The 21,228-nt window shown below is 37.6% G+C and overlaps 1 protein-coding gene and 1 long non-coding RNA gene across 4 annotated transcripts in view; one reads left to right on the top strand and one right to left on the bottom strand.

Moving 5' to 3' along the window:
- Positions 1-2,734, top strand: part of LOC132861100 (uncharacterized) — a 7,878-nt gene extending 5,144 nt beyond the window's left edge. The window contains exon 2 of the long non-coding RNA XR_009649894.1: positions 2,341-2,734. This is a non-coding gene — a long non-coding RNA (uncharacterized LOC132861100). The remainder of the gene's footprint in view (positions 1-2,340) is intronic.
- A 5,720-nt stretch (positions 2,735-8,454) lies between these two features.
- dhps (deoxyhypusine synthase) lies at positions 8,455-19,615 on the bottom strand. 3 transcript variants are annotated; one of them, XM_060892610.1, is made up of 10 exons: positions 19,487-19,615; positions 14,946-15,145; positions 14,225-14,377; positions 14,003-14,124; positions 12,757-12,853; positions 12,186-12,272; positions 11,789-11,894; positions 11,425-11,528; positions 11,107-11,232; positions 8,455-9,147 (listed from the first exon to the last, which is right to left on the bottom strand). In XM_060892610.1, the coding sequence occupies exons 2-10, from the start codon at positions 15,138-15,140 to the stop codon at positions 9,058-9,060; spliced, it is 1,080 nt and encodes a 359-aa protein (XP_060748593.1). In that variant the 5' UTR covers positions 15,141-15,145; positions 19,487-19,615; the 3' UTR covers positions 8,455-9,057. The 3 variants fall into 3 exon arrangements, with proteins under 3 accessions (XP_060748593.1, XP_060748595.1, XP_060748594.1); XM_060892612.1 differs by lacking the exons at positions 14,946-15,145; positions 19,487-19,615 and adding an exon at positions 13,683-13,764 and having other exon boundaries at positions 14,202-14,334; XM_060892611.1 differs by lacking the exons at positions 14,946-15,145; positions 19,487-19,615 and having other exon boundaries at positions 14,202-14,334.
- Between the last annotated feature and the right edge of the window lie 1,613 nt (positions 19,616-21,228).

Genomic DNA, 21,228 nt, shown 5'->3' with positions numbered 1-21,228 from the left:
GGTTAAGTTCTGCCCCCCCAGGGTCAACACACGAGTCCAGATGAAGCAGAAAAATTCTGGTTAATTTACACCTGACTACGGATATCTATCAATCTATCACCCTGATCTTGATTTCTATGATATTAAACATATTTCTGACTATAATATTATCTCTTTCATTATTCCGGCTATTATTATTATTATTATTATTATTATTATTATTATTATTATTATTAAAAAGTACTCAAACAGTTGGAGGAAAGTTAGGCTGTAACATTTATAAATAATAAATACAGTAAATGTTTGCATCACAATGTTAATAGAATGCTGCTCAGACAACGCTCCAAGTTAGACAAAAACATATTGGGAACATTATCAGTCTTATGTTGTGGCAACGTTGAAGGAACGTTTACAAAATGTTGTAGGAAACGTTAGCAGAAAACTTCGATAGATTAAACGTTCCTTGAATTTCCTAGGACATAAATAAAAATAAAAAACAACATTTCTTTCTAGTCAAAAGAGTTTCTATAAGACAAATCAATTCAACTTTTGGCATATTGATACATTTACCTGAGTTTGCATTTCTTTTTTTTTTTTGTTGCGTGCTTAATGTCATACTGCTGACTGGTGTTTCACCTAAAAATTTCTCACTCTCAGTGGAATTGTGTCTGTGGCTGCTATCGATTTGCACATCAGCGGTCTTCTGTCTTCTGTGTACTAGTTTCAGCTAGCGTCTCCAGCTAGTAAAAGTCTGTCATGCAACAGTTTTCTGTTCAAAGCACTGCACAGCACTGTTGAGTCAGTCTATCACAGTCAGTCTGTGTCTGCCCAAACACCCATGGAGTTGGCATGGAAAGAGTCCTGAGGAAATATTCACCGAGCTGCCAAACTGCCTTTAGAAATGGAAAACTGAGTATAAATATACAAACCAAAAACAAATGTTTAAAAAAAAAAAAAAAAAAGACCTCAACTGTGTAAAAATGACCTTCGTCGTGTTTTTTCTATTCATTACCACATTTTTTGGATGAATGGATTCAGATTTGAACAACATTCAATAAAAAAAAAAGAAATAAAGTCAAAACAAATATTTTGAAAGAATTTTTTATCCGATGTACTGCCATGAAGCAGATTTTATATATGTATGTTTACTCAGAACATTTTGCCCATAATAATGTAAGTAAGGAAGTAATTAATAAGTACAATTTAGTGAAGGCTTTATATCAGATCTCCTGCCTCTTAACAACAAAAGTCCATGTAATTAAGCTTTTTTGATTGCTCAGAAATCAGCAGGATATTCCAGATAATTAATTTAGCGCATTCAGACTACCACACCTGAAGTACATGTCTGTTTCTCACACTCATGTGTTATTCTTGGACTGGAATCCTGTAGGTGTGTATGGTATGTCTCAGCGGATGACTGTGTGTGCGTTTTGTAAGTGTGTGTGTGAGTTTTGTAAGTGTGTGTGTGAGAGCATTTATCAGGTGTGGTTTTAGGAGACAGAATTCTTTTTGTTTCGCTTTGTTTTATACTTGTGTGCTTTCAGGACACAGCGACCACACAGCATTTAAGTACTTATATGAGTGTGAGGAGCCAACGTCTCACAGAAGGAGTGCAGCATTTTGCACGCATGTGGGTAGGAGATCTGAGCGTGCGTCGTTTATAATCTCTGATATGAGGTCTCCTTATCTGCAGTGCTGAGTAAAAATATATCCCAATATACCTGGTGTTCTGTATTTGTCTGTGATGCAAGACTTGCGATTCTTTTTAATTCTCCCTATCACAGAGAGGAAAAAACAACAAAACAAACAGAGTTGTTCATGGTGCTAAACAGAGAAACAGTGAATAAAGTAGAGAAGAAAAAGAAGAACGTGAAATAAGACAAACTATAAGCACAATAAGACAGAATGGTGGAAAAACAGCACGCACAAAGTATTCTATTGTCGACTGACATTTTCATGCATTTGGAGTTATATATTATAGGTTATATATTCATGCATGTATTTTATTGTGTGTGTGTGTGTGTGTGTGTGTGTGTGTGTGTGTGTGTGTGTGTGTTTATCAAATATGTAATCATTTATTGTCATAAAAAGAAAAATAATACATAAATTTACTATTTAATTTTACTTTAATAATAATAATAATAATAATAATCATCATCATCATCACTATTACTATTATTATTAACATTATTGTTTCATTATTATTTATTGTATAGATACATTATATGTATATTTTTCTATATGTATATAATATTATCCATATTATATTGTTGCTATCATTATTATTAATACTATTTTATTATAATTCACACATACATACAAAATATAAAACCTCTCTCGCTCTCTCTCTCTGTGTTACAGTGTTTGCCGGTGTTTCTCTCTCTCTCTGGTCTGTATCAGTGGGCTGGTCTCCTGTGCCTGCTGTGCTGATAATCAGTGTCTCTCTTCAGCTGGCTCAGTTCAGCAGGAACAGGGGCCTGGTCTTGCCAACATAACACCTTAGAGACACACATCCACATCCACACACACACACAGATTCATGCCACCAGATGTACACTCTGGGAAAGTCCACACTCCTGCACCTTCCACAGCTGGAACCCAGAGAGACAAGGTTATGTACAGTTTATTTAAGTTATTAATGTGATCATTTGTGATAATAAAAATGTAGCCTACCAATTACTGTCTGGCGCCAGTGACTTGTCCTGTGACATCAATAAAAGTAATACATCAATAAATGCTAAAAGGCTTCGATTCAGATTGAGTGTGCTGTGTCTGTTTCCTTGTGATCTGAGATTATCTGAAACAAGCCCAAAGCTTCAAGGCGTTCACTGTCTCTTCGGCTGTTACATTGTGTCCTCTTGTCATTTGGAGAGCTTAGTTTCCACCATGAAAGCAATTAAAAAAAAACATCAAGAAACACCGGTGCCCTCGTGTGACCATGGAAACTGAAATACATAAACAATCATTTGTGCCAGATTGCCAAATTAATCCATGTACAATAATGCCTTGGTCTGATTATTCAGAGATCAAAAAATGTCCTTGTCTTTATGTAGAGCAGTAATATCGGCTATTCATGGTGCTACATAGCCATTCACACAGAATGAAATCATTCAGAAGGAATTACATGTGGTTATGTAACACACCATTAAACGAACGCACGCTGGCACCTTGAACAGTATAAATAAATGATGCACAGTGAAAGAGCTGTTTTCCAAAAAAAAAATAGTTCATTCAAAAAGTTGAAACATAAATGTTAAGGGAAACCCATCACCTTACGATGATTAGACACATTATTGCAGTGCCCAAGAACACACACTCCAGACTACACACCCTGCTCAGTAAATAACAAGATCAGTTGGCAGGATTTGCATTTAGTCAGCATTTTTTTATGAAGGAGTCTGTTTTAGGTCTGGATGAGGAACCGTTCAGAGGAAAACCATTAATGTGCAGGTGTGGTGCTGTGATAATATAAACGGTAATGTTGTGTGTGTGTGTGTGTGTGGAGAGGGGCTTCAGGTCCGGATGTTTGCTTACACCGCAGCCGTCGCCATAGTGACAGAGAAAAAACTGTCCGTCAGCAGGAGCAGATGGCTGCGTCAATGTGGAGAGTGACATCACCACACTTCCTGTTTCGAAGAAACTCATCAGCCGCTTGCTCGCTGTCATTCACAAACGTTTTGTCCTCTTTCGTTTTCAATCGTAGGCATACACGTACTATCTGCTTTCATCTTTTACTGCTTGATTATCCTTTTGAAAAGCAAAGATAACAAAGAGGTACACCCACATCAAAAATGTCTATAGATTTTACAGGTTTATCGTTGACAGAAGGAGAAGTAGATTTAGTATAGATTCAGTTATAAAACTATGAATCAAAATGTAACATTTCTAGTGATTAAATCGTGCTAATAATATAAAGAGACAACTAACACAAACCTGCTCTGCTTTTTCATTACTAAATTATTAGGTCTCATCTGACCAAGTCTTTCCAAAACAGAATGGTAAAATAGTTTAAACAAAGCATTGGTGTGGATTTCATTCATTCACTTATATTAAATAATGGTTTACTGAGTAGGAGAATATTTTAAATGCCACCTCGGGATACTATAACAGCACTGGATAAAAAACAAACATTTTTCCATTGTAAATCTTGCACAAATTTATCCCAGTAAGGAACAAAATAATTGTCAGTTCGGTGAAGGAAGGATGATATTTGAGGACGAATCCAAGTATAAACAGGTTTAAAACTTGGCACAAACTCCAGTAGACTTCGAACCTAATCCCTCTGTCTCTATTACACACCTGCTGACACCTTTTCAGGTCTGCTAAAAGGCGGGAATCGCCATGGGAACAAAACAGGTAAATACAAGCTGAGATAAGGGTGTGAGGACCGAGGCTGTTCTGAGCAACACACACTAACAGACGCACCACACCCTGCAGCTGGATAATGCTCCACTTTCCACCTTTGGCTCTCTCTCTTTCCGCCACTATGAGTTATACTTGCCATTATTGATGCAGTGGCAGATGCTGTACTGCACGACATTACCATAGCGTGACAGCAACTCATGGCCTCAAGCATTCAGCCACCAAACACAAGTAAGCACATCTCTTATAGTTAAACACACACACACACACACACACACACACACACAGAGTATAACCTCAGTTCTAAGACACTCTAGTAAACAAGTCAAAAGTGATTGCAGTTCTTCACGCTGTACTAAGGCCCGCTCTCTTCTACTACTTCAGTAATAAAATAAAGTTTTCCACAAACACTGGCTCTATCATATGAAAGTTAGGAAAAATCCATAGAGCCATCAGCCCATGTCAGCAAGCTAAAGCTAGGCCCTGAGCAAACACACGTTACTGTAATGCAAACAGTGGCACTAGGAGAGGCGGCCCATTAGTGGTAAACTCCATGCAAAACCACAGAGAGGGAGAGGAGGGCGGCGGCTTACTGGAAACAGGAGAGCTGGGAAAAAATGAGACGGGTCCTCCATATGCAGAAAGAACTTGGTTTCAAGGGAAAAGGCTACAAGTCTGTGACACATCCTGCAAAAACGGAACGGGATGATAAAGGTGTGAATTGAGTTGTACTGCAGGCATGTAGTAAATAAACAAATTAAACAAAAATATATAAGCTTTACATCATTCGGTTAAAAAAAATCTGATTTAGATTTATTAACAGAATTATCACTTGGGGTGTTTGGTTTAAGGGGCAGTCCACTGTCAATAATTTTACAGCATTATAATCAATTAACCCACTACTACAAATATTCTCCTTATGTTATATTGTTCATTCATAAGATGTTAGCACCATGGCTCTACAAACCTGTGCTGTAAAACGGAACACTTCAAAATGAATGCACAACTTGATCAACAAGAAAAACTGTTACATCTAAAGCAGGTAAAACTGCAGTTCACTCAGGTAAGAAGATCCAAAGCTGAGACTCACACAACAGACACTTGATCCGGGATCCTGGAAGATTGGAAGAACTCCACACTTGCATTCCAGAGAGAACACATACACATACACACACATATACGCACACACTTTCCCCTGTCAACACCGTCTTTGTCATCTTATCTACCTATCTACCAAGACTGGCACACAAACACTGGCTTTCTATTTTCAATGCATCAGTAGACAAAAATGCATACAAGCCCACATACTGATAAGCCAGAAGACCATAAGTCACATATCTGCATATATAATATAATATTACTGAAGAAATGAGAGCAACATTTGCCTTACAGACACCCTTTTACTCTATAAATATATATATACATACTTTATGTACTGGATGTACTTCCTCAACTATAAATATATTCTGTTCTCTAGTCAGTGCTTTATTTTAAGTATCTCTCTCGTAGCATATTAGATTGTTTACTCTGTTTGCGCTAGGTTGCATACTATGCACTTTACCTTTTAGTCCTCATCTCTGTGTTGTTTTATGCAGCACATTTCCTTGTAATGTATGTAATGCATCAGCTATATAGTGTATGGTTGAAATGACAATAAAAGCTTATTGACGTGACTTGATATAGTACCTCAACAATAACACCCTAATTTACTTATCAAAGAACAGTATTTGACTATCTAATTACAAACTGAATCTGCCTTATGTTTCTGTTGTGTATGTTAAATATTAAAAACAATCTTATATACTCATCCATTTTGGGCATCTTTATTGTTTAATCCTACACAAAGTCAAAGGAAGCCTGGAGTCTATCCCAGGAGATTCAGGACACTAGATAGGGACCCAACACAGAGCATAATCACACACAGACTCATACAATTACGAACAATTTAGAGATGCCCATCAACCCACAAAGTATGTCTTTGGACTTGGCGGAAAAATATATGTAAAATATCATTCTTTTACAGAAGAGTAAAGATGTTAAAGTATACTGTTGGCAGAAAAAAAATATAAATAAATAAAATATTTAAAATAGTCGTATTTATTGTAATTTGTCATGAATTCTCATTTTCTCAGACAAATGTACATATATTATGTACATACATAAAGTCAGATAAAGAGTCACTGCTCGGATGAAGTGGGTAAAATGGGTTAAAGGGAGAATGACACGTTGTGCAGCCGGTTTTATTTACCTACAATCTGCATGTATATACAGTACATGATAATATGGCCAATGTGTGTAGCTCCAAGTGCAACCACTGAAGTGCCTCTTCAGGAGAGGTGTCATACGTGTTGTGCTCTATAATAACACCTGATGCCACCGGAGTCTGTGCCCTCGAGGGCTTCTCATAGCTCCAAGCACAAAAGGCTGATGAATGCTGACATTTGAGACAGCACAACTTGGGACACTTCTTATAATTAGGCCAAACAGGTTGTCTTATAAACCTGCTGACATCTAGGTTCTATGTTTGACATCTGGATGGCAAATATCAGAAACAGATAGTAATGTGGAGGCCACATGTCTGCTTAGAAACACACAAGATGTATGCTAGATCAGTTACACTTCAGCTTTTGGGGTAACAACTAAAATCGAGAAGTGTAAGGAGTGTAAGGAGTGTGTGTGGTGCAAGACAGCCACCAGGTGGTAGAACAGAGACACAGCAGTTAATCCCAGCTAAGCACAGTATGAACATGACAGAACCATCCGGGTAACATCAAGTAATAATCATGAGTGAGAGGTCACAGAGATGTTTACTTATTTCCATGAGTCTGGACATGAGATTAAATGAGGGGCTTAAAATATAATACCTATCAAAAGCTCAGAAAAAAAAAACTATTAGAGCCGAGCAATGCGTTATAACATGGTCATATCGATGGCATAATAAGATTATATGATGAGCAAAACCATTACATACACACCAGCAGAGGCTGGATGATATTAACAATAGCATAGCATCAAAGAAAATAAAGCCGAGAGGTTTATTATACTTGACTCATCCTATAGGTTACTATATAATCATTAAGACTAACCCCTTAGTCTAAAACAACATACAGACATCCTGTAGCCTGTGAAGTCTATTAGCTTATTGAATGGTTTGAGGCAAACTTTTACTCAATTGTTTACCTTTTAATACCTTTAAAATAAACTTACTGAAAAATAGGAAGACAAATTCTGCACAGTTATAATTTAGACACTATACACTGCATAAACCCAATTTCCTTTTGCTGATATTTCAATAGCTAACAGTAAAAAAGATTCTGTACATTATAGACACAGACAATTTTTTATTATTTTAGATTTTTTTTTCTGCACAGCGGAAAGTAATTAGCACGTTTGCTTCACACTCTTGTGGATGGCGTCTCTAATTTCTACCTGTTAGATATGTGGAACACACCAAATATTTAAAGGGGTGAATGTCCTCAGATAGCAGGACAGACTGAAAACTGTGGGACAGAACTAAAATACATATTGCATAACCTGTAATGGACAATTCAGGGATTATTCATAGGATTGGAACATTGTGGACGGATTTTATTAGGGTTTTAAGTCATTTTCATTAAAAACAGATATACATACAGTGTCATATTTAATTTAAGTAGTATTAGGTTGGCTTAGGTTAAGACCTATACCTATAACAGAGCAAGTTTACATTTTAATTTTAAAGTGCAAATTTATTTAAAAAAAAAAAATAGAATAAAACAAAACAAACCCTACTTTCTCTCATTCATCCTTACTCATATGTTAAGGCACTCTGAACTGAGCCTAGCCCCACTTTATCATTGACAACGTTGATGCCCCACTCTTAATATTGCAAGTTAATTCATCTGTACAATATGAATCTGGAGTTTGTTAATGGTGGTCTTATAAGTGGTTAATGAGTGTTGTTTAGCAGGTTTCAGTACTAAGAAGTGAATAGTGAGCGAGAAATCGCAGTATAACAAGTAATCACCAAAATGAACATTTTTTTTTGGTTGTTGGTCAGGAACAGAAAGAACACTGGAGACCTCCACATCATCATCCTGCAGAAGCTATTTAAAAAAAAACATGCACCACATATTGCCATTTAATAGACCTGGTAATATAGTCTAATTTTATTAGTTTCTATTTTGATGCATTGATACATTCCAGCCCTTTCACATAATAACACCATTATCAGCATGACGCCACAACCTGGTTAATGTTTTGAAACCACATACCTGACAGCAGAAGTTTCAAAAATGTTTAAAGAAAACTGCAACTCTTAATCCCTATTTTACTACATTACCTCCTCACACCAATGTATTAAATTACATAAAATCTGTAATGAATTTATCCATGATAAAGACACAGAGGATTGAATGTTTACAGATGTTTTTTAACTATAAACCTGAATGTTTGACACAAATGGAGCCATTATCCCACACTTACACACACACACTTACACACACACAAATAATAAAAAAAAATGATGTTCTTGACATCCTCTTGATGTTCTAAACCAAATTACATATGCAATATTTATAAAATAATTGGGCAGCAAAGAAGAAGTAGGTGGAGTTCGGGACAACAGACAAAAACATACCAGAATAAAAAAGTAATAAAAAAATAAAAACCAACAGGAGATGAAGTTGATGTGAAAAAGAACAAGAAACCACAGGAAAAAATAGCAGGCGTTGACAGTCACTTTTTATCCGACATCAGTTTGCTGGCTTGATGTGCAAACGTTTCAGCCACAAGCAGGGGAAAGACTAAAGAGGCATCTGCATAGACCTGAGACAAAACACACACACACCAAGTTATTACACAACCATAATCAACAAATTAATATTCTTTTAATAGTCTTTGATATAAAGGAAAGCATTTATACGGCAACATTATTTATAGAAGGAATTCAAATGCAAACAACTCCAAAAATTGGAAATAGTATTATATGATTTTTAAAGCCAAGATGAATCATTTCTACTATTGTCACTCATTGTGTGTATTGTTTTTTTTTATACATGAACATTTGTCCATATTCTGGAAAGGCACCAATACTTCTGAAATTGCTTATATGCTGCTTAGGGTAAAGAATAAGCTTGCAGCATTATCATAGTCTAAATTCTACAAACACTATATAGCCAAAAGTCTATGGACATCTGACCATCACACCCATGTTTACTTGTTGATCAAAGTAAGTTTGTCTCCACTTGGTTGCCGTAACAGCCTCTTCTTGGAACCCTTCCTACTAGATATTGAAACGTGGCTGTGGAGATTTCTGTCCAGTCAGACACCAAAGCATTAGGGAAGCTGGGCACTGATGTGGGATGAGAAGGGCTAGAGTCTGCCATTCAATTCATCCAACAAGGTGTTCAGGGCACTGTGGTAGACACTCAATGTTCTTCTACACCATAGGTCACTAACAGGCGGACCGCGGTCCGGACCCGGACCCAGAAGCTGTCTAATCCTGACCCGGACCTACAGCCAAAACAAAAGATTATGATTTAAAACTTGACGAAGCGCTTCTATTTTGCCGGCGCAGCTTTTGCGGCCTTTACGGTAAAGGTAATGGAAACGCACAGACCAATCAAGTCTGTGCGTTCCTGAAGTGAACACTGCGACTCAACAGTGCAAGACAGATGAGAGAGAATTAGAGTAAAGTTACACATGAAAGAAAGATAGCGATACATGTAGAAAACAAAAGGAGAGAAACAGAAAAGTGAGAAAGTGAGAAAACGGAGAAAGGGAGAGAAACAGAGGAGTGAAACGGAGAAAGGGAGAGAAACAGACGAGTGAAACGGAGACTGATTTCTGTTCACACTTCCCACTTCACCAGTGTGTCTCATTAAAAGTGGCAACGTGAAACGCCATTATGAGACAAAACAAAGGTTTTGAACAAACATATCCACTCAAATCTGAAGACAGTGTCCCTAAGACAGCTTTCCCAGGTCTGAGGAAAGTAGCCCTATACATCCTGATCATGTTTGGCTCTACATACAACTGAGAGGCAGCTTTCTCTACAATGAACATAATCCAAACTAAATATAGTTCCAGGGTCACTAATGAGCACCTCCACATGTGTATGAGCACGGCCCTGACTCCATTCAAGCCCAGGTTTAAAATCCTGCCAAGCCAAGCTAGAGCTCAGTTCTCTCACTGAGATATAAAAGGGAAGTTAAGCACTTTATTTAAACATACACAATTCTCTTATTTTTAAATGTAGCCCTACTTTTATGTATTTAATGAGAGAACGTTATACATATCTACAATCATACATATGTTCAGTTCTATGTTACGTGACAATAAATATTGTCAAAAGGTTTTTGAATTGTACTGAATTTATTTGATTTAACAGTCAGGTACTGATTGCTTGCAGATGTTGATACAACTACTAGGCTATTTATATATAGATAGTTTATAGATATATATGTATATATATATATATATATATATATATATATATATATATATATACATACACATACATACACACACACACACACACACACACACACACACACATACACTAGGCTAAATATATATCACACTAACTAGTTAGACATTATGATCTTCCGGACCTTTGCTTCAAGAAATTTTCTCTTATTGGACCTCTTTAAATTTTAGTTGAATACCTCTGTTCTACACTAACACTGGAAGCCTTACATATTGGTGAGATGGTCAGGTTCCTACATATATTTCTCTACACAGCACATCATCCCAATCGTTGTTAGAGGTAATGCCAAACGTTACTTTGACAGGTTTGGCATCCATGCGGATTTTCCCCCAAGACACAGCTTCATCTGGTCTGGCCCCTGAGTCGGAGCCGTCAAATTCTTGCCCTGTGTTCACGAACACGGCAAAGTCTGCACCATTTCTCTAAGAACAAGATCAGAAGAGATTTTAGATCATCACTGTTCTTTTAGTTCTAGTTTGTGTAAACATGTTTATTTGCAGCATTACATTTTTATCTCATTTTATACAACTGAGCAATTGTTGATCAACATCCTGATCAATAGTCCTATACATTAGCTACTAAGTTACCACATCCCCATCCCCAATGTTACCCACCATAAGATTGGCATTGGCGATGTGGTGCTTCACAAGGCCTCCACCTAGAATGATCATGCCTGTGCTTTTGGCAAACACAGCTTTACAGTTCAACCTTCGGATATCTGCGTTACAAAATCACCAAGAAACAAAAAGTGTGGATAAGTTTTAAACATCTGAGGTAAGTCTAGACAGACAATGACCTTTGGCCGGCTCTGACCGCATTTACTGTGGAAATAAAAGATTGTTTTGCCTATTTTTTAAGTGATAACCTCTAACGTCTTTCTCCAAATTCAGAGCTCAAAGGTAAAATGTGTAAAAGGTTTGCATCTCTGGATTTGGTCTCACACTAAAGATTTAAGAAGTAAATCTATGAATTGCACACCATCCACAATGTCCAAGACCAGTCCTGGGTTCTTGTAGGAATGGAAATAGATCATATCACCCAATGAACCGTCAGTGATGGCGGGACTAAACACAGGGATGTCATTCTGAGAAAAAAGGTAGAAGGAAAAGTCAGTACGTTCGAAATTCAAGACGATTCTATGGCTAAAAGATATTAGATAAAAGAAACAATATTTTTAAATAAAAGGTGTTTACTGGAGCTCAGTGAAGTCAGTCAGTGAGCTTGCAATGAACCATTGTACTGAACAATATCCTGTAATGTGACTTATTGTCTGTAATGTTCTAACAGATCAGTAAAGGATTACAAACAGATCAGTAAAGGGTTACAAACAAGGCACAGGAATGTTAGTAAAAATGTGTTTTGATAAACAGTCTACCTTATAAGCCCAGTAGTAAACAGAGTCAGGGTTGTTGATTTCTTTTCCTAGTCTGTGGATCATTTTGGAGGGAGTCCAACATTTGCCCTAAGTATGACACAGCATACGTTTAGATTCATCCAACACAGATTAGAATGCACGCTTATATTTAAGAATAAGGTTTATTGCCACAGATCACTAAATACTGGCATACACTAGAGTGTTATGTGCCACAGTGAGTAGCAATGTGTTCACAGAGATTCAGGTTTCATATGTTTCCTGTGGGTGTTGAGTGGGTTTTCTTCTCACCCAGTGCACCTATGTGTAAATGAGTAAAAGGATGTGTATAATACCCTGTGGCCTACTGAAATTTCCGGAATAAAAACTGAATCCACTGAACATCAAGGTTCCTGACTTTATTTTTCCATTAACAGTATGTTTGGAACTCATTGCGTACAATGCCCTGTATTCAGTGGTGTACTCACCTTTACAACCAAAAAGCTTGCAAATTGATCAAAAAAGTCTGATAAAAAGTCTAAAAACCACTGCAAGTTGTGTTGTGAAAATGATCAGATCAATGAGATATTCTCACCTCTGTTTTCTGCTCCAGCACCATCTGGTCCAGGATGGGCATCAGCCAGTCCTCAAACTTGCAGTAGTTGCCATTAGGGACCAGCAGATTGCCAATTCTAGAATGGAAAATTCTCTCTAAAATGCATCTACTGTGGAAGTGGCAAAGCTACAAAGCTTCCAGTGTCCAGGTGAAAACTTTGGAAAAGTTTAGCAGAAGTAACCAGTGAAGCTAGAATGCATAGACAGCTGGTAGGTCAATGATTAACCAGCAAAACAAACCAGTTGAAATCATCTTTTGATAATTTAAGTGATGAAACAAGCTTTAACACAAGTCAAGAAATCTTCTGCATAGTTAAGCTCAACCAGGTAGGTACTGGCTAACAAATCAGGGCCTGTATTCTTGAAAATTCTTAGTGTAAAGAGTTTATCCTAGTAACAAAATACTAAGAAAATTCTTAGAAATGCAGGCGTTTAACCTTAAAATTAAAAGAGAAGATCCTAGTAAAGATAAAAGTTATTCACAAAGCATCTTAACCCTTAAAAGAGCTCTTAAAAAGTGTTAGGAGTAGTGAGGAGGACTATTAAGAGGATTAAGAGTTTCTTAAGCAGAGGAGAAAATGGCCGAAAGGTGAAGAGGGAGAAGAAATGTATTGTATAGTGTATTGTGAGTTAATAAGATGCTACAGATTAGATCATATAGGGATTATTTTTACATAGCGGCAGAAATTACATAATTTGGTACTATCACATTTCTGCGCTGTGCTGGAGATGTTCACACCTACATTACATTTATTATATTTGTAAAATACAGATGTTACCGCATCTCTAAAATGATCGGTCACAGACATAATCCCCACACGATATAACCTCAAATATCGTCGCTGTCAGGCGGAATCCTCGTATCTCCAAAACCGTTATTTTTCAGGAAATTAAAAAACGCCGTACCTTATCTGTAATGCACAGGGTTTAGTCCGCGTTGCAGTGGATTGTCTTGTGCTAAATTCCTGTCCTCAGACGAGCACCAGAACTAGCGGGGGTCAAGATTTTTTTTCTTTGAGCCCAGTGTTTTGAAGACATTTACCTCAGAAGACGGGGTTAAGCCCCGCCTCCTCTCTAAAATAAACGTTTTTGTCTTTACATTGCTCGGAGTTGCTCTACGATAGATCCTGAATCACACTGAAGATAAGATTCCTAGTAATGCAAGATCCGAGATCATTCTTAGAAGCTTTATGAATATGCGCCCTGGTGTTACCTTAGTGTCTCACCTGTTGATGCCTCTCTGTCGTAGCTCTTTGCCTGGAAGACTAAACTCACCCAGAAAGGTGGGAGCCAAACATTTTATGAGATCTTCCTCAATGCCTCCTGCTGTTGTCACGATCACATCCACCTGCATTAACAAAGCGTATAGCCAGGTGATGAGCACAATCATACAAAAGAAAAAAAAAAACAGGACAGTCGGCAAACCTTCAAAAGTGGCCACGATGTACCATTTTATGCTGAACAAGGTAGCGGATGCTCTCACGGACCCCGCAGCTGACGAGGTTGGAAGTGTAACCGAGGAAAATGGTACATCCTGATTGACTCTGCTGAGAGTCACAGGTATGTTCCTGCTCCTCCACCTGCTCCAGACGTTTGTCGATCTAAAAATAAGACAATTAGCACAATGAAAACGATGAGCAGCTTTTCCCACCCTACAACAACCCACTGTTAAAACATATTAATACATATTGTAAGGAGAATAAAAAACGTCTACATTCCTATATCGTTTACATAGCAAAAAAAAAAGCAACTTTTCAGCTACTGAAGTGCATGAAAAGCTCAATTTGTAGATAAGAAACTTGTCCCTAAAAAGGAGTGAACTCTGTCATTCGGGTTCCTGAAATTCAAAAGGTGAATAATGGTTTGATATTTGTGTGTGTGCTGTGGCTCAGGTTCCGAATTGAATGAGAAATAAATAAAATAAATCAGAAAATTGCAGCCAATTAATTTTGTACTGATAATTATTTCAGCAGTGTTAGACAGAGCGTAATATAATGTTATAGTCCTAAATTCCAGATGTGAATAGTTAAGGTACTTTTCATGAGATGGCTTTTTAGAGGACAAAGCTGTTTTTAGGATCTTTTGAATTATTATAAAAGTAATCATTCTAGAAATAACCTCTCTGAGATAAACAAGCAGATGGAAAAAGAAGAAGCTGTTTAAACTTACCATCTTATTGATCTCCTGAACAGCCATAGCAAAACTGCTAGCCTGGAAGCCCGTGGTGGAGAAGGATTGCAGCAGAGCTTTGTAGTCTACTCCCTGATTAAAATCATAACCCCTGATCTGTGGCATGTCCTCTGGGAGAGCACCACTTTCTCTCAGAACAGCATTTCGTGCAACAGAGAGGATCTGATTTGCCATGTTTACTGAAAGAATCATGTAGTGAAGGAACACACAGACAACACACAGGGATTAAAAAAATAACTAAATTTAACCTCTCAATAGCAAAGAACTTTGCCGATTAATACCTTTGTTTAATTTGTTTTTGTGAAACAAACAATTGAGTCACTTGATTTAAAAAAGAGGTCGTATGAGACGATTAACGCATCCGAACGACGTAGCCAGAGGTCGGATCTAACGCCAACTAAAAAAGATGGATCTAGAATGATTTTGCCTGAAAGAGTGGGAAAATATTTCCAAGTCAAGATGCTGAAAAACTCTTACCCAAAAAGAGTTAATAAAAATAAAATCAACATTTAGTGTTTAGTAATTTAAGGGTGCGCATGATTTATCACGATTTTCTTATAGCTTATTAAAAACTGAAATTTCAAGTCAAGTCAAGAAGCTTTTACTGTCGTTTACAACCATATATAGCTGTTGCAGTACACAGTGAAATGAGACAACGTTTCTCCAGGACCCTGCTGCTGCATAAAACAAAGCGATAAGGACTATAAGAGCTATAAGGACTTAGTAAGTAGTCCTATATACATAAAGTGCATCTGTGTAACCTGGTGCAAACAGTGCAAGACAAGAAAAACAAGACAGACAGACAGAACAGTGCAGGATAAAAGACAGTGCAAACAAAAAATTATATATAAAAAGAATTTATAGAGGAGTGTTCTGACTTTTTATATCTATTGTAAAACAAGTTAGATGTTCAGATATAATAGCACTGTATACGCGTGCAAATGCCAATTACTATGAATGCCAATTAATTAAAACAAAATTTAATATAAATGCCAAAGAGGATGATTTCACAAAAAAAAAAAAAAATATGGAAAAAAGTTTTTCTTTCTTTTTTATATCTTATTTATATTAGAGATGCTCCGATCAGCATTTTTGGGGCCGATCACCGATCACCAAGATCATGATCTGCTGATTGCCGATCACAGAATGGCAGGGGAATGGGAATCTTTTATCTATAATCTAGAAGAGTTTGCACCATTTTAGAAATGAAATTAACTCTAAATTAACTGTATTGAGGAAAAAAAAAACTGTAGAAATAGGCTACAGTCAAGATCTTGAAGAACCACCAAGTGTTTATTTTAGAAAATGAGAACTTAAGGCTACTGTAAGCCATCTTTCCCAAATAAGGCAGAGTAACTTAAAATTATTCCAAACAAAGAGGGGTCAGGCAGACCAACACACATCAGATCTTAACGGGATTAAAGCTTAATGGGATGTCGCCTCTTAATACACTGATTACATTTTATAATTGGCAGCAAAATGTAAACCTTGTTACACCAAAACTGGCTACTGCCACAAAGGACAAAACTATGGCAAGTGTTTTTTTTCTGTTATTATTATGAACGTCTGATGTAGTTGAGAAACCAACTACATCAGATCCAAAAAATAAAATAATGAAAGCTACTGTAAGCCAATGCCATCCTTTCTAAATAACAAGGCAGAGAAACAAGGAGGCCAAGCAGATAGTTTCCAACCAGATGAACTTGGGATGGTATGAGGTTACTTAGGCCCAGGCTACTTGTAAAATGTAAATAAAATGTAAATAAAATTTTTAATATATTAAAATTAAACAATTGGCTACAAAATGTTTCAAACCAAAACATGCTGGGCCTCGGCCTTCTAACACAGAGTACAAAATCCTTCAGGTCTCAATCATAAAAGGCATCACTCACACTCACATCACTACTAATTTAAATGCATCACTCACAGTCGGCTGGTTGAGGGATGGGGATGTTGTTGGCTTCGGCTGGTTTAGTTTCTCATACTCGGCATATTCAGTTGTATGGCGTGTTCTAAGATGCCTAATCATGTTAGTGGTATTAAAATGCCGTTGCTTGCTTCCACCTCGAGGGATTTCATCACGACATACATGTACATTGCAAACGGCTAACTTTACGTCTTTATCGGACACTTTGAAAAACTTCCAGACGGGAGAACTCATGTCGCCACTGGTAAGCTCCGCTCTGCTGTTGTTTACCTGTGCGCCGTGCATGCACGTGTGAAAAAGTCGCGCGAGTAATTTACGTCACGTGATCAGCTTTTTTGATCGGCGCTTTTGGGGTTCGCGATCAAGCTATTTTTAGCCAATATCGGCCGATCATGATCGGTGGCCGATCAATCGGAGCATCAATAATTTATATGACCTGATTTCACCTCAGATCTCTCTCTTTAAATATTTTGGCCTTTTATTAAATGATATATATTAGAGTTTAGATCATTATAACTGAGTTTTTGCTAGTGAGCTATTAACCATCATTTTAATCAAAGTAATGCAAGTATAAGTAGTGAAAGAAAATATAACAGCACTTAACATTTACACTCAAGAATTTATTATTATTATTATTATCATTGTTCAAGCGCGAAGTGCTGGAAACCTATTGTTTTTGTTAGGATTATTATTATTATTATTATTATTATTATCATTATTATTAGGGTTCAAGCGCGAAGCGCTGGAAACCTATTGTTTTTGCTAGGATTTTTATTATTATTATTATTATCCCTACCATTGGACATCTCCTGTCAATCTTCATTATCCTGTGTGACATCAAAGTCCGAACACAGTTCTAGAATCAGTGCTCTCCTCCAAGCACATTCAGCTTCAATTAGAGTGCTCTATTGTTGTTCATTCGGTTTTAGTATGTCAGACTGTTCATGTATCCCAATTTCTTAGTCACTTTGTGTACGTGACTTGCGGGTCACTTTGTGTACGTGACTTGCGGGTCACTTTGTGTACGTGACTTGAGGGTCACTTTGTGTACGTGACTTGCGGGTCACTTTGTGTACGTGACTTGCGGGTCACTTTGTGTACGTGACTTGCGGGTCACTTTGTGTACGTGACTTGCGGGTCACTTTGTGTACGTGACTTGCGGGTCACTTTGTGTACGTGACTTGCGGGTCACTTTGTGTACGTGACTTGCGGGTCACTTTGTGTACGTGACTTGCGGGTCACTTTGTGTACGTGACTTGCGGGTCACTTTGTGTACGTGACTTGAGGGTCACTTTGTGTACGTGACTTGAGGGTCACTTTGTGTACGTGACTTGAGGGTCACTTTGTGTACGTGACTTGAGGGTCACTTTGTGTACGTGACTTGAGGGTCACTTTGTGTACGTGACTTGAGGGTCACTTTGTGTACGTGACTTGAGGGTCACTTTGTGTACGTGACTTGCCAGTCACTTTGTGTACGTGACTTGCCAGTCACTTTGTGTACGTGACTTGCCAGTCACTTTGTGTACGTGACTTGCCAGTCACTTTGTGTACGTGACTTGCCGGTCACTCGTTCTGCATCTGGATGCTTGTGTTTCTTCGCTTTGACTTTGTTTATTTTAGGGAAAACCAGACAGGTGAGTATTTCACATGAAATATATTGTGCAACACGTTGGTAAGCTATTCTGTATTAGAGACACTAGGTTAGGAGCGGGTGCCACCCTCTGTAACTTGTGACTGGTTCACTTGTCACTTTGTGTATGTGAAAATCCTTTAAGGCCTTAAACTCCCTTAAAGGCCTTAAACGCTTGAACCCGGGAAATGCTGCTTGCAGCTTTAATTAGGGTTCAAGCGCGAAGCGCTGGAAACCTATTGTTTTTGTTAGGATTTTTATTATTATTATTATTATTATTATTCTGCCCTAGAAATGGTCGTGCAGCCCAAACCGTAAGGCCTAGAGAGCTCAAACTTGGTCAGATGGTAGTACTGGTCACAGTTACTCAGAGCCAAAATCTCAGCGGAATCGGACAATCTGGGGCGTGCCCATAGGTCCAAAAACCCAATTTTGTGCTGACTCGTAAGGCAAAGTCTCAGAATCAGAATGGTCTTTATTGCCAAGTATGTTTTTTTTGCTTCGCACGAGGATTGTAGACTCACCGATATGACTTTGTTTATTGGTCACTTTGTGTATGTGAAAATCCTTTAAGGCCTTAAACTCCCTAAAGGCCTTAAACGCTTGAACCTGGGAAATGCTGCTTGCAGCTTTAATTATTATTATTTTTATTTTATTTTTTTTTAAACTTTAAGTAGCTGCTCTGCTTAATTATTCATCCAGCTCCAAGACCTGCAGTAACTTAGGCTCAAACCTGACATTATATTATAATTAGATTGTTCTTTAGGGTCATATATTCAGCACATTATTATGAAATGCAGCATGTGTTTAATTGCTAAAAGCTCTAATAGCTCTTAACATCATCACAATGAGCAACATATCTGAAAAACTGCAACTGGTTTGTAGTTCATCGTTTTCACACGCGTTTAAAATGCTTCTTTCGACGTGACATAGAATCTTTCAATCATTTACGTAAGAACTTACCTTCTGTTGTTGTAGCTGAAGTATTAGTTTCATGGCAAGCAGTAGTTACATCACCCTAATCGTGCTGCAGCACTTCACGTGTGTTCTCCTGTCTACGGAAACCGCAGGGGGACAAAATGGAGAAACGCGTTTTCTCGTGATCTAGAAGCTCACGTATTTTATGTAGCATTCATGAGAACCCTTACAGGGGAAATGATACGCTGGTGTATGACTGAGCTTAGATTAAGGCATACGTGATTATATTCTAGCTGATTAACAATGTTGTGGATTCAGTAGTTGATTAAAAATACTGGTGTATAATAATATAGAGTTTAGATTTTGTTTCAGATTAATGATGGGGGGGGGGGGGTGGATTGTAGTGGATATTTTCACTTTAGAGATGTTCATGAGAACCTGTCCGTCTATGCTTACAGTATCATGGCTGGTCGTTATTGTGACTAGAGTTTGCAGTTGTTTTCCTGAAACAGCTTCCAGCAGACCTTTCCCATGGGACCTTTGTAGGTACAGATTAGCTTGGTCAGAAGATGAGCAGGCGATGCTTCTAAGCCAACGGTTGATGATGTTTTGCTTTTACATGTCCTGTTTCATTTTAATCCTGTCTAATACATCCTGATGTTATCAATGATCAGGGCCCTTCCTCTTTCATGTTACACGCAAAGTTTTGGGTCCTGCTGCGCAGCTGAACACAATAAATTGTGAAACCTTTTTTTTTACTCTTGCCCGTGCCTACCAGTGTGATATTTTATACTTTAATTTCTCTCAAACCTCAAAACTTCCACGACAATGATTAACTAAAAACTGTAAACAAACAATGAAGACAGCAAGTAAACACGTGCTTTTTAAACTAAGCCATGTGTGAGCAGCCATAAACTGCTTTGCAAACTTATAAAATAAACAAGTTTAGTATGAGAATGAGATGAAAATGAAAACACGTGTCTATAGTGGCTTGCAAGTATTTCAACATTTAAAACAAAATTTTGCATTAAAAAAATGCCATCAGAAATCACATAATTAGTTGAATGCAGTCTAGTTACACTATATGTATATGCCAAAAAATACAGTATATGGTATGTGGACACCTGACATTATGCAGGTCTTCATCAGGCTATAAATTTCCAAACACAATTGTACTGGATGTTTTCATTCATTCACCTTCAGTGAAACTAAGGGACGCAAATCTGTTCCACAGCAAAAATGTACCTGTAAGTGAGATTCATAAAGACACGGTTTGTAGTGCACATAGTCCTGAAATCAAGTGCACTACCTTTGTAATGATCCTGAATACCAATTGCACCCAAGGTCTCGACATCAACACCTGATCTCACTAATGCTCTTATGGCTGAATGAGTGCAAATCCTCACAGCCATGCTCCAAAACGTAGTGGAAAGTCTTCCCATAAGAATGGAGGTTACTATAAGTGCTAAGGGAGAAAAAATCTGGGCTGTGATGTTCACAAAGTACATATGGGTATAAGGGTCAGGTTTTCACATACTTTAAGGTATATCTTTAAATCTTTAAAGTGTTGCGTGCTCTCAATAGAAATTGCTGAAACTTCCCAGAGTTTATTAGCAAACAGCATTTGTCCTGAATGTCATAAATGTCATTATCACAGACAGCCTGTGGCCTGTGACTGCACTGTTTCCTCCTCACTCCTTATGGCCCATTTTGGCCAACCTAAAGATTTTGTAAAAAAAAGGAGAATGTTCGTGAATATTTAATATGAACTGATAGGTCTGCCTTTT

Source organism: Tachysurus vachellii, chromosome 18 (genome assembly GCF_030014155.1).
Source record: "Tachysurus vachellii isolate PV-2020 chromosome 18, HZAU_Pvac_v1, whole genome shotgun sequence".
NCBI lineage: Eukaryota > Metazoa > Chordata > Actinopteri > Siluriformes > Bagridae > Tachysurus > Tachysurus vachellii.
The sequence above is the reverse complement of the archived record's forward strand: the minus strand, read 5'-3'. Positions and strand labels throughout refer to the sequence as shown.